At 46.2% G+C, this 13354-nt stretch overlaps 2 protein-coding genes across 6 annotated transcripts in view; one reads left to right on the forward strand and one right to left on the reverse strand.

The window, feature by feature from the left end:
• The window catches only part of zmym2 (zinc finger, MYM-type 2), a 30020-nt gene extending 29388 nt beyond the window's left edge, over positions 1 to 632 (reverse strand). Inside the window, exon 1 of the mRNA XM_088913029.1 lies at positions 598 to 632. Within this exon, the coding sequence (XP_088769155.1) occupies positions 598 to 632 (35 nt within the window). The remainder of the gene's footprint in view (positions 1 to 597) is intronic.
• pspc1 (paraspeckle component 1) overlaps positions 602 to 13354 on the forward strand; it is a 51762-nt gene continuing 39009 nt past the window's right edge. For 4 of the 5 annotated variants that reach the window (XR_016090917.1, XR_016090918.1, XM_088912650.1 and 1 more), the window contains exons 1-5: positions 602 to 1143; positions 7521 to 7822; positions 8722 to 8841; positions 10390 to 10586; positions 11092 to 11176. Coding sequence is in view for 3 of the 5 variants with exons in the window: in XM_088912650.1 (XP_088768776.1) it covers positions 811 to 1143; positions 7521 to 7822; positions 8722 to 8841; positions 10390 to 10586; positions 11092 to 11176 (1037 nt within the window). In the remaining 2 variants the exon portion in view is untranslated. The remainder of the gene's footprint in view (positions 1144 to 7520; positions 7823 to 8721; positions 8842 to 10389; positions 10587 to 11091; positions 11177 to 13354) is intronic. The other variant, XM_088912648.1, reaches the window with a different exon arrangement.

The following is a 13354-nucleotide window of genomic DNA, read 5'->3' on the forward strand; positions in this document are numbered from 1 at the left end:
AAGATCAAGAACACGCGTTGTATCTTACAAACCCCATCTGTTACACAGGTGCGCGTAAAATGACCAAGAGTCTAACCCCACCACCCAGAGTACTTACTAACAGACGCTCACGCACACGTTGAGAGTACAGGAAGACAACGTGCGTGAAGAACAGCCGCCGGAAAATGCGACAGGGAATTTATTTATATATGTTATCCCTTCATTAGATTATTATTTGCCACTACAGCGCAGTCTCCAGCGTTTGCCCCCAGGCGGCGCTGCTGGACGCTTGCAGTCCGATCCTTCACAAATGCGTCGTCGGCGAACACAAGTCATAGTACCCGTTTCCCTCCCCCCCTATATATACACACACATCTAGTGACGTGTAAAACACAAATACCCAGTTTTAAATGCATTTTCACTACGCTTGAGGTGGATGCAGCGGCCGATGTCACCAGGCCTGTTGGTAAATGCGGGGAGTGTCCCGCAGAAGCCAAGGCAAGAGCCCGTGCATGAATGACACTAATAACACTAATAATAATAATAGGGTAATAATCCGGAGCCCGGGCGGGCAGGCAGGAGGCGTTCTGTGCTAGCGCACGGGCGCGGTGACGTCACAGCTGCCGCAGCGAGAGGGGAGCCTGGGCCGCCATCTTGGAAACCCGCGGATCTTTCCAGAAGAGCCGAGCGCGTCGCTTCGCGTCCATTCATCGAGCCTTTGTGGGAACAGCGCTCTCCGCGCAGGAAGGATCGGCGACCGGGTTTTCGTTGTTGTTGTTGTTCCTCCTTTCACGACACGACACGACACGACGCGTCCGGGGGGGTGGGAAGATGGCCAACCGCAACCTGAAGCAGGTGAAGATCCAGAACAGCTCGGCGTCGCCCGGCGCCCGGGGCCCGAAGCGCGACGCCGAGCCGCCGGCGGAGCAGGGCGCGGCGGCGGCGGCGGCCGAGCTGGGCGCCGGGGACCCGCTGGAGATGACGCTCGACCTGCGCAACTTCAGGAAGCCCGGCGAGAAGACGTTCACGCAGCGCTGCCGGCTCTTCGTGGGCAACCTGCCCACCGACCTCACCGAGGAGGACTTTAAAAAGCTGTTCGCGAAATATGGCGACGCCAACGAGGTGTTCATCAACCGCGACCGGGGCTTCGGCTTCATCCGGCTGGTGAGTGATTCAGCGGCAGCACCGGGACTTTCTTTTGTGCAAACTCCCGAGTCCGCAGTGTGCGGGGTTGTCTTTGTGAGCCACGACCGGGGGAAATAAATTGAGTGCTGAATGGCGCCACAGCCCCCTTTTTATTCACTTAATTCCTCAGACTCTCCTGACGGCGGTTGTGTGGGGGGGGGGGGCATCCGAGATCAGTTTGGGTTCCTTTTTTTAATAAAATAAAATAAATGCATTGCATTTAATGTTGGGTGTGTCATATCTTGCTTGCTTGTGCGTTTTTGCTGTTTTCGGGCGTCCGTGGGGGTCAGGCTGTCATTCACCCGGTCACAGCTGATCTCAAAATAAACCCGGGCAGCGACGGGCCGCCCTCGGGTTTCACGGCCACGGAAAGCACACAGACGTGCTGAGGAGGGGAGGGGAGGTGGGGGGGTTATTTACCTGTAAAATCAGAAGTACCGGACTCTCCCCCCGCAGGAGCGATGCGCCAAGTCATCAAGTTAGATGTTGCGCAGGTTTGAACTTCAGGAAGAGCAGCAGGGCGCCATGGCGGGGGGGGGTCTGCGTGTCCGTGTCCGTGGGTTTGAGTTTTATGCCTTCGGTGTGTTTCCCGCACATGAAGTAGCAGAGAGCTTGTGTGGCTCCGATTCAGAGGCACAGGGCCGGTGTCCAGGGAGCGATGTGCCCTCTGGGTTGTGTAATGGCCCGTGTGCGCACAAAAATCCCAAGTTGTGCAAATGTTGTCCCCCCCCCGTGACAAAAAAAAGGTTGTGCGCACTAACTGGCGCGTATGTGAAATTGTACACCTGAAGTTATTATTTTTATGTTAACTATAGGCGTCCCCATAGGAGCATAGAGATGCAAAAGACCGGGACAGAGCGACTCAGACGAGCTCACGGTGGCCGAGCAGCGATAATCACGCACACGGCCGCTCTCATGAGGGCCATTTAGCATTTTTCAGTTGACGAGTTTGTTTTATTATCCTCCTCCTCCTCCTCATCATCATCATTTTTTTTTTGGGGGGGGGGGGGGTAATGTTTTTGTGCGCAGTTCAGTTTCCTTCCCGTGTGCGCCTGTAGAGGGAACTTTGCCAGTGAGCACGTCGAAAGGTCCGGGAGGAAAAATAAACCCCACAGCCATGATTTCTCACGTAAAACAAACAAAAAAAAACTTCGTGTGTGAAACTGCTCACGGCAGAGGCGTGTGCAGGCCTGTGGGCAAGTGCAGTTAGCGGTTATGTGCAAAGGGAAGGGGTTAGCGCAATTAAAAGGAAGTTAAGCCATGTGTTGGTAACCTCTGTGGATTCCTGTGGGGGCGGTGTGTTTGTGTGTGGGTTGATGTCTCCTGCGTGTTTTATGTTGAGTGTGATGTTTATACGCGCAGGGGCTGTTTTTTTTGTGTGCAAGTCTCTGTGTGCGTAAAACGTCGCTGCTTGGAGGCCAGACCCGTTTCTGAGAAACCGGACACGGTCGGGTGTTGCGCTGTCCTGACGACGTGCCAGTGTTTCGGTCACGGGGGCGCCCCCACGCGTGGACTGTGCCGGGTCCCGTTTTCTCCAGCGCTGTCTTGTGCTCGCCCGGGGTGACCTCCCGCCCCCAGCCGACGTGGGCGACAGCTGGCGGTTTTGTTTTTTCGGAAGTCCAGACGTGCCTCTGTGCTATAAAGGGAATGAAAAAAACGAGCCACCTCCTTTATCAGCGTGCATGCCAGTTAAATCCGAACTGCTGTCGTCCTTTTTGTGTGTTTCATATTAAACCAGTTTGCATGCTCTGGAGTCTCGTTGATTGAAAAATATCCCTTACTAGTGGAGAAGTAGGTGGTTTACAGACCTGAGTGAGGTCTTGCTGGGCTAAGAGTGTGAATGTTGTTGATATTGTAATTTAACATGTTGAAAATGGCAAAAGAGTAATGCCGGTTCACTAGTCTTTACTTTGCATAACTAGTGTTTCACTTAGCTTTAAATAGGCTAATCCAGAGTATGTAAATCAGTGGAAATAGTGCACTGGAGAAGAGTGGCTGTGTAATGTTTTGAAATGATCGATCTTGAATTAGTCCCTTCTGGCCACTTATGTGCTGGTCTAGTAACACTTTCAGTAGGATCTGCGAGTTCATTCACTGTCATGTTTTGCATACAGTGCCAAAGAAAAGTAAGCACGTGATGTGGGTTTTTAGACCATCTGTCATAGGAACGTCTCCACTGATCCGGCTTTTACCAGACTAAGAAAGTGCCTTATTTCAGCCGAAGGGGATGATTGTGTACACACTGCGTGAAAGTCTTAAGATCTTGTGTGTAGACGCAACGTGTTTTGTATTCACAAAACAAGATTAGTCTAAAATGAATGAGTAGGAGTTTGTACTTTGTGCGATTCAGGGTGCTTCTCTTTTGTTTTTGTCATCACAATGAATTGCGTTTATTCAGTGTTCTTCATCGTGGAGGATTCCTGAGTGCCTATATCAATCAATCAAGGTTTATTTATCAGTGCACGAACAGTACAGCATACAGCGGTACTTGATTCTCAAGGTGAACAAAGGGGGAGCCTTAGACAGGCCAGACTGTGAAAGCCTCAAGTAGGATTTAACTGAGACAATGCGGCTAAAACCCTTGTTCGAAACATTGAAGTCTGGCGCCTGTTCTGGCACAGTGTCCCCTGATCCCTGTATTGGGTCATTGGTGTTGGCAGGGAAATGGGTCAGGTGTCAGAGAGAAGAATGTCACTTACTGGTCCACTCGTCTTTGTAGTAACTGCTTGCTTCTGTGTGGAGGCTGATGAATCCAGTAATGTCCAGGTCCAGCCCTGCACAGCCTTTGGAATTTGCTGAGAACGGGCCAGAAGGGGGGTTGTTTTTTGTCCTCTTATATTGTTTGTCCATTTCTTTGCTGGCGTGATGAATGATATTAATCAAATTGCTTCTTGGATGGGGTGTTTGTTCAGATTGTGAAAAGGCAGTTTTCTAATGTACACGATCTGCATCACAGAAGGCTGTTTGGTACTTAATACTGCTTTATGGAAATGACGTGCACCTGATTTAAGACATCAGCTTCAGCAAAAGCATCAATAAAAGCGTAATGTGCTAAGAATTGTGACCTTGCTTTGCAGAAATGTTCAATTAAGATGTATAGTCAGCTCACCAGCACAGACAGAACCAGTGGATCACTCAAGGTGAAGAGTTAGTAATGTGTTGTTATATGTTTCAGACCTTCATTTACCAGGAAATTGACAGCTCTATTTGCAGTCTAGATAAGATCCACGTAGGAAAATGAGTAGTAAGGCTTTGCAGTGTGATGTTTGCAAGGAGTAAGCTTTCAGGTAAGGCTTTGCGCCACACTGCTAAAATGAAATTGAACATCTTCATTTGTGAGCTTATTTAGCCTTCATTGAACATACGGGTGGCTGACAAAAAATGTGAACACTGACGTCATTCAGTAGGCAGGACCACCGTGGTCCCTGTGGTCTAGAAGACCACTATGGTCTCTATGCACTGTAATATAGAGTCTTCCAGTGTCTGGAAGTCTGCAGGAGGGCTCCAGCACCATGTTGCCATGAGAAAGTCCGTCAGCCTAGGTCTGGTTGATGGAGTGTGAAAACGCTGTCACAGGCATCGTTCCATAATGTCCCATACATGCTTGACTGGGATCAGCTCCGGAGACTGAGGAGGCCATGACAGCAGTGTCCTGCTCACCCAACCACCGGGCGCCCGCACGCGCTCCGTGAAAGGAGACGCTGTCACTCCTGAAAACACCCTGCTGGCGGGAAGGACATGGAGCCAGATGGGGTGAAGGTGGTCACTCGGTACCCTTCTGTCACAGTCAGCAGAGCTTGCCTTCTGTAGGAATGGGTGCACCCAGACAATGCCAGGAACAGAGCCCCACAGCATCATGGAGCCACCAGACCCCTCGGCTTTTGGAAACATATTCAGGGGTGTCCGTTTTGTATGGTAAAGGAGAATTCATCTGGCCATCTCGCTTTTCTTCACGGCTCAGTAGTCCGTTGTCTGTGCTCGCTGTGCCACTGGGCTGGCTCACGTGCCTAGCCTAGCGTGTAGTTCATTCACCCCAGCTCAGGTATCGGGTATCCTTTTCTGGAGTTCTCGGCTCACCAGGCCTCTGACGCACCTGACTGCCCGTGCCCCAGGTTGGAGGTCGGAGTCGGTCGATCTGCGGTGGCCTGCCCGTTTTGTCCCGCACGTTGGACTCGCGCGCGGCTATTGCAGTCTGTGTATGTGCTTCCATCTGCTGCCCTTTGCCGGTCCGTCCGAGTTCCTTGCTGACCCGACCTTGTGTCCCGTCGCTGGTGGGACCATCAGCATTGAGCTGTCTGAGTCACCGACTCTCCTGGCAAACACGCCCCAGTCACAGGGGTCTCTTCTTACTGTGTTAGATCTTAAACACGCGCATGAGCTGTGGCACACTGTGGCTGTGTTGTCTGTGTAAAGCTGCTGTTGCACTGCAGTTTCCCTCACGGGATCAATAAAGTATCTATCTATGAGCAACACCTGTGAGGAAGCGCTTGCTTCTTTATCTGCTGTGCCTCCTTTAACCCTAGAGTGTCCTTTTTTTGCCCCCTTTGTTTATATGCAGGTGTAAAGCTAACGCCTTCTGTGGACTAAATTGGAACGTGTGGTGGTTTAGGCTTCTGTGTAATACTGATTGTGTATTGGAACATGCCAGCAGTTGGCTTCCTAGGAAGATTTTAGTTACGCATTGGACACATGTGTCCTTTTTGGACACATGTGTCCCATTAAGAACTTGTATATGGCTAATAAAGTGATCTCATCTTATGAGGGCACTAGGGTTGTGCTGCCCTCTTTCCCTGTCTTTCCATGGATTGCACAGTTACTGTGAAGGGGCGGGTAAATAGACAACCGTTGACCAACAGTTAGAGGTCTTTCCTTGAGGGCTCATGATATATTGGCTAATCACTGCAAAGCTATGGGTATCTTGTGATACAAATCACATGAGATAAGAGATCACTTTATTGGCCATATCCAAGTTCTTGCATTAGGAATTTGTACTCCAGCTTGTTCTCCATGAGACACACAGGCAGGGAGAGAGCCTGGGGTCAGAGCACAGGGTCAGCCATTAATACGGCACCCCTGGAGCAGCTGGGGTTAAGGGCCTTGCTCAGGGGCCCAACGGAGTAGGATTCCTCTGCCGGCCGTGGGATATGAACCGGCAACCTTCCAGCCTCAGGCGCAGATCCTGAGCCTCAGAGCCTCTGCTCCGTCGGAGTAGATGGGATGTTAAGATGATTCCTGATGCTTCTCTAAAGTTCTGGTACCTACTGATGTCTCTCTTGTAAAGGACCTGTGAAAACTGGAATTTGTTGGAAGAAACTGTAATGTGGGAATGCAGGGGTGGGCCTGGTACAGGGATTTCAGTTGGTGACTGACATTGTGCGGAGTGAAAAGTGATGTTTTGCCGACCCCGTGCTCCCTTCAGAGCTGTGGACGCGTGTTTTAATTTTCAGCTAGTGTTTAGAACACTCTTGTACTTGGCAAAAGAGGTCTTTTCGCTTATAGAGCTTAGGCAGCAGCCGGTGGTTGGTGTAGCATTCGTGCAGATCTTGACATTGGATTGACGTTTTTAAGGTACAGGGATGTCTGCCTATCGATCGAGATTCTGCTAGTAATGAAGGAGGTTGAAAGTGTCATTGTTTTTTTTAAAAGAGGTGAAATCCAACTATAGATCAATGTTTTAGAGGCAGGTATTTAAAATGTCAATAGGAACCCAGGTTCAGTTATTCGCTGTGATTTATTGTATATAGTTTTGAAGTTTTGAGTTTTTTTAAAAATGATACTTGATTTTTTTCACGTCCAAATGTTTAGTTTTTCTTTGACATCAGTATTTGGATCAGATACCAGGTGACGAGCTTTACTGCAGGATCAAGGGATAATCTGCGTTCAGTTCTTTTGTGTAGTGCCAGTGAGTGAGTGCCTTTTTGGATGTTAAGTGAAATAAGTATTTGATTTTGACTGTTTTCTTCATGCAGTGGTATTTGCCGTTAACTAGCTGCAGCTTTTTACATAAATGTGTCGGCTCTTCAAACCACAGTCTGCCTCTTCATTAGTCCACTCACAGCTCTCATCACAGGTAGTAGTGTTCTAAAAAGCTTTTCAAACAGTGCTGTGAAGTCAAAGAAAGTATTCTGGGGCTTAAGTCCTATGCCTGAAGACTGGAGACTTCTTAATGAATATTTTCTACTTTAGAGAGAATAATGGACCAAAGTAATCTTTTTAAGTTAATAGGGAACTGACCATACTGCTCTGTCAACTGCGTTAAAGGTGTTAAAATGTTTGGGAACGTTTGTCTTCTGGCTTGTAGAGGTGCGGGATAGTAATGGTGTTACTGGAAGTTTTTTTGTTTGTTGTGTTTTCAGGAAACCAGGACTCTGGCCGAGATTGCGAAAGCTGAGCTAGATGGAATGATCTTGAGGAACAGACCCCTACGCATTCGCTTCGCCACCCACGGCGCTGCTCTGACCGTCCGGAACCTCTCTCCCGTGGTGTCCAACGAGCTGCTGGAACAGGCCTTTGCGCAGTTTGGTCCCGTGGAGAGAGCCATTGTAGTCGTGGATGACCGCGGCCGACCCACTGGCAAGGGTTTCGTGGAGTTCGCTGCAAAACCTGCCGCGCGAAAAGCCTTGGACAGGTGTGCAGAGGGAGCGTTTTTACTGACCACGTAAGTGCGCCCCTGCCATTGGCTGTTAGACCCTCTGAAAGGTATTCAGACCCTTGACCAGTTCTCTCCTTTTACTGAATTACCAATCCTGCATTGAAACTTAGTTCTCTGTGATATTTATATTTCTAAGCACTGACAATTTAAATTATTTTAATGTGGCATTGTTTTGTTAGAAAATGTTCTTAAGAAAAATAACTTCTTAAGAAAGGATGGTGCAAAATATAGAGAAATACTGCAAGAGAACCTGTTTCAGTCTGGTAAAAAAAAAACTGAAGCTTGGGAGAAAGTTAATCTTTCAGTAGGACAATGATCCCAGACACAAGGCCAAGGTAACCCTGGAGTGGCTCAAGAACAAAAAGGTGAATATCCTACAGTGGCCCAGTCAAAGCCCTGATCTCAACCCATTTGAGAATCTGTGGCACTGTTTGAAAATTGCGGTGCACAAGCGTCACCCGACTAACCTGAACCACCTGGAGCACATCTGCCTAGAAGAATGGGCCAAAATCACTCCTGAACAGTGTGAAAAGCTGGTGCATACTTACCTCCAAAGACTTTAAGCTGTTATAGCTTCAAAAGGTGGCTCTACAAAATATTAAGATGTGGGGATTGAATACTTATGCAAACAGCATATTTCAGGTTTTTATTTTTCTCAATAATATTTTCTAACTTAAAACAATGTAACTTTAAATAATTAATTTTGGATTTCAGTGCTTTGAAATAAAAATATCACAGAGAACAAGCTTTCAGTGTAGAATTTGTAATTCAGTAAATTGAGAGAACCGGTCAAGGGGCTGAGTACTTCTGCAAAGCACTGTATATGATATGTAATACATAATGGAATATATTACAATGTTGAACGACAATCCTTCATCCTATTGATTTTTTCTATGAATCTTAAGGCAATGTGCCTACTCTGTCTCCAGGTCTCCACGTCCAGCCATTGTCGAACCAACAGAACAGTTCGATGATGAGGATGGTCTTCCAGAAAAGCTGTTGCAAAAAACAGCACAGTACCACAAGTATGTGTTTTATGAATGTTAAAATGTCTGTTTGTACTTTTATTCAATCGGTCCCAAATAAGATTGTGTTCCCCAGTTGATCCAGTGTTTTATGTGTGATCGAACCCTTCGTTTTTATTTTACTCTGTCAGCATGACAAGCCCAGCAGGGTGCCTTGATCTTGCAGCCATGTTGCGGTCTGTATCAGGGAGTTCTGTGTCTCTTCTCCAGGAGCAGTCAGTAGTAGAAGGCTAACAAAGCCGACATTGCAGTGGGGGCAGAAATGGTGGTGGCAGGTCAAGTTCTCTTTGCTGGAGCTGTTGGGAGTAATGTGATTTAGGGAATTTTTTAGACCCAGCTGAATGCAGAGTAAAAGTCCTAGGCAACAATTAGCGATGTAGGGCCCAGCTGGACGATAGCCGGCAGAATTAAGTCGTGCAGGAGCAGGATTGAGATGGAGAACCTCTACCTTAGTGCAGTGCATTGGATACTGCGCACAAGAACAAATATTGGGAATTAATTCCATATAGCATCAGGTTTGTATCGCTTAGCTGGCGATGCAGATTGAGATCTTTGGGTGCATTTGCATTGAATTCGGAAGGTTTTTTTCATAGGGCTTCTACGAATTTGAATGCAGCGGCACATGCGTAACAAAACAATTAAAAGGAGAGTAAGACCTTGGTCCTCACAAGGGTCAGGTTTGCTGAGGTTTTCAAGGACTCAGAAGGGTATGGTTCCACGACTCGCATAGCCATACATTTCCCTAGTGATTTTTTTTTATTACTGTTAGCTACGTCAAGAATACCATTAGTAATTGTTGATGTTTTTAATGAAAATGATTACCGGAAGCTTGAAGCTTCATTTTCTGACTGCAATTCAAGTTATTACATGTGCAAACAAATTGGATTGTTGCATTTTTTTAAAATCTCTGTAGAGCCCATTTTCTTTTTACATGGTTTTTGTTCTGATTTACAAATGTAGCACCGCTGTGCAGTAACATATTATTACAGCGCCGCAGTAATTGACAAAGTAAGTTTGCTCACTTACAAATTATGCCGAAATAGGCGAAATTGCAGATATTGAGGTTTCTCTCTTGTTAGCATGTGGAAACGGCAGTTTTTAAATAGATTTGGTGCTTTGTTAAGCATAGTGTGGTAAAAAGAAGACCAAATTGCGTAGCCTGTTCTTCGGTTCGGTGCAGTAGAGGAGGTACCTAGTCTGTGGCCAGGTTTAAATTTCCCCTTGCAGCGAGGGACAGCACTCTTCCAGGCTGGAAAAGATCCTTGATTCAGTCCGCTGTTAACTACCAATTGGGCGTGACGGCCTCCTGTTGTCTGTGAACTTCTTTCTAACCTAAAAGAGAGGATATTAACATTTGGTGAATATCAATAGTGTTGATGAATTGAAAAATTATTTTTTTCCTGAGTGAGGCAGTTCAGACATTTCAGTAGTTCGCCAGGCGCAGCGAAAGAGTTTTATTCACATGAAGAGCTACGCAAACAGGCCGAAAGCCTGCCGTCTGCTGACGGGTGTCCTTCCTGTAACGGGGCGTGATCTGTTTCCTGCCAGGGAAAGGGAGCAGCCGCCTCGGTTCGCCCAGCCCGGCACGTTTGAGTTCGAGTATTCCTCCCGCTGGAAGGCCCTGGACGAGATGGAGAAGCAGCAGCGCGAGCAGGTGGATCGGAACATCCGGGAGGCCAAGGAGAAGCTGGAGGCCGAGATGGAGGCGGCTCGCCACGAGCATCAGCTCATGCTCATGAGGCAGGGTAAGCCCCCGCGCTGCTCAGCAGGCCCCAGGGAAGATCCCCGCTTTCCCCCTGTTCCCAGGCCACCTGCCCGCGGCTCCTGCGGAGCCTGGAGTCCACCGGCGGCGCTGCCGGCGTGTCGGTCAGCTGTACCGACTCCGAACTGTCCCCTGAGCGCAGAACTGGGAGGGTATGAAACTGGCATCTCGGAATAAAAAAAAACAACTCAGTTTGGTCAAGACTGAAGCGGTTTCTAAGTGATGGCTTGTACACGGTCAGGGCAGTCATGATTGTTTTAGATCTTATTTTCCGTTTTCATTGTAAACGGCTCTTCTCAGATATGTCCGCGATATTAGAAAACTTGTTTAGAAATTTTAGAAAAAATGTCCAACTGCGGTGATATAGCTTTCACTTCTCAAGGTTTCTTACCCTAACACCCGCTGTTTTTCTGAAACCGCGGTAGTGATTTATGATTTTTGGAGGTCTGGTGATCTGGTGAGAGACGTGAATGTTTTCGTTTTGACAGATCTTATGAGGCGCCAGGAAGAGCTGAGACGATTGGAGGAGCTGAGAAATCAAGAACTCCAAAAACGCAAGCAGATTGAAATGAGGTATTGTTTTACGATGTAACAGAAAAACCCGGTCGGAATTGACTTAATCCTGGATTAAGTAAATAGACAAAGTGTTAGAACATTAAACATGCATCGTATTGATCTGGTTTTAAGGGCGATATGCGTTTCATGATAAAGCATATTGAAACTAAAATTAGACGTATTCAGATCTATTTATAAAGTACATAAGACTGTTCAGCAGAGAATACAAACGGGGAGAGTTTTTTTTTTACTTGATGTTAGTGATGTCAGTGATTATTGTTTTTGATCTAGTAAAGTTTGTGATAAATTTAATCCATTGTGGCAATGTCATTAAATATTCTAATTTTGTACATGATAAACAAGCACCACCTTCGTGTAAACATGAAGAATATTTCACTGTTGAAAATCACTGCTTGCATCACCTCACCATAACAATTCTCGGATGTCATCAGCATCACTCTCTGTGTTCTCCTCTTTACTGTTACATGTCTTTTTCTGCTGGAGTGCCTTCTTTTCACACAGTCACCCTTATTCCTGCCTGATGCTCCCAGCAGGATATGCAATTCCATGTCCTATCCCAATTCCAGAACCTATTCACTTGTGCAGGTCGCCAAGTGTTTCTTGATTTGTCTGAAAGACTTGGGATGGGATGACCACTGAGTAAACTGTGTATATGTTATTCGGGCCTGGGATTTCTTTGACCATGAGACCTTTGGGGCTACTATACAATAGTTCAGTTATCCTCAAGGCAACACTATAGGGAATATAATCTTGGCAATCCTTTGATTTTCAACATGGAAACTGTAATTCGACCAGTAGCACTTAATTATGATAAATCTTGTAAAATGGTGTTAAAGATTAGTACAATTAAAGTGTGTTTGTATACGTGAAAAGTAAATGAGTGCACCAGTATCCATCTGGTGAAGTGGATGTTTTGCAATTGCAACTACATAGTTGTAGATATTGCAGCGATACATGCATTTCTTTACAAGTAGGAAATGTTTGGGCAGTTTCTACAGCATTTCAGCACAGAAAGGAGGGTTTACTCAGATTGCTGATTTGCACAAAAATAACTGCTAAAAACATCTCGACAGTGTGGCAGTAGTTCCTGATGAATCTACAAATGCGAAAGATCATTGGGGTGATCAAGAGCCTATGACACTCTGTAAATTACCCCTGGGTGCCACAGGGCGTAGTTAACTGAACTCAGCTGAATACGCTGGTGTTAAAAAGGAGCTGAAAACATTGAAGGATGTGAAAGGTTCTCAACTTAACATCTCAATCTCCGGACCTATGTGCAGTGAGAGATTTGTGGTTTGGTGGCAGTTCACACATGGAAACCAAAGGGTGTGTAGGACTTGGAACAATCCTGTGTGGAAGAATGGTCAGAAATCTGTGTTTTGATAAGCCGGAGCCTCATGACACTACAGGAGGCATCTAGTCAGTGGAATCCGTGCCAGAGGAGGCTTTGCAAAATACTGGCTACATGGGTGTGAATGGCTGTGAACCTTTTGGATTGATTATGACCGATATGAGTATGCTTTGTGTAGAACTTTCAAGGTTAAAAGTTTTATAGGGGTGTAAGAAGTCACCTCACAGTTCAGTATAGTTTTGAAATAAAGGAAAACCTAACTTCCCAGTGTACGAGAATAGGGACAGTGTTCTGTGACATCTCTAAAACACAAGCCTTTTATAAACCTGGCACAGCCCTGGCCCTGATCAGCCTCTTATGTTACTGTAAAAATTGTGTTGAGGACAAGGACACAACACATTTTAAATAGAATCCAAAGGGGTATAAGTGGTATAGAAATTTTTAAACTAATAAAAGTGGTTATTCTGATGTTAAGCTTTTAGATTGACTGTCATTCAAATGTAAGAATGTTAAATCATATAAGAACTTATCACTGGCAGTCGCATAACGGTTGCGGTGCCTTCTTTCTTAACACGAATAAACTGAATTCCGTTGTATAACAGTTTTTTTTTTAGCAAGTAACATTATCCAGTCTGTAAATCTTTGTTTTATGTTTTTGTTCTGTTTTGTTGGGGATATGAAAGTCTACAGTTTTCCAGATTTGATGTTGGGGGCATAAACTGTCTCAGTTCTATTCACTTTAAACTTGTGTTGCATCCATATCTCGGTATCGGACAGACTTCTATATAGTACTGATAGCTTGGTAGTAGAATCACAGTTTGTTC

Source organism: Atractosteus spatula, chromosome 4 (genome assembly GCF_055471065.1).
Source record: "Atractosteus spatula isolate fAtrSpa1 chromosome 4, fAtrSpa1.hap1, whole genome shotgun sequence".
Classification (NCBI taxonomy): domain Eukaryota; kingdom Metazoa; phylum Chordata; class Actinopteri; order Semionotiformes; family Lepisosteidae; genus Atractosteus; species Atractosteus spatula.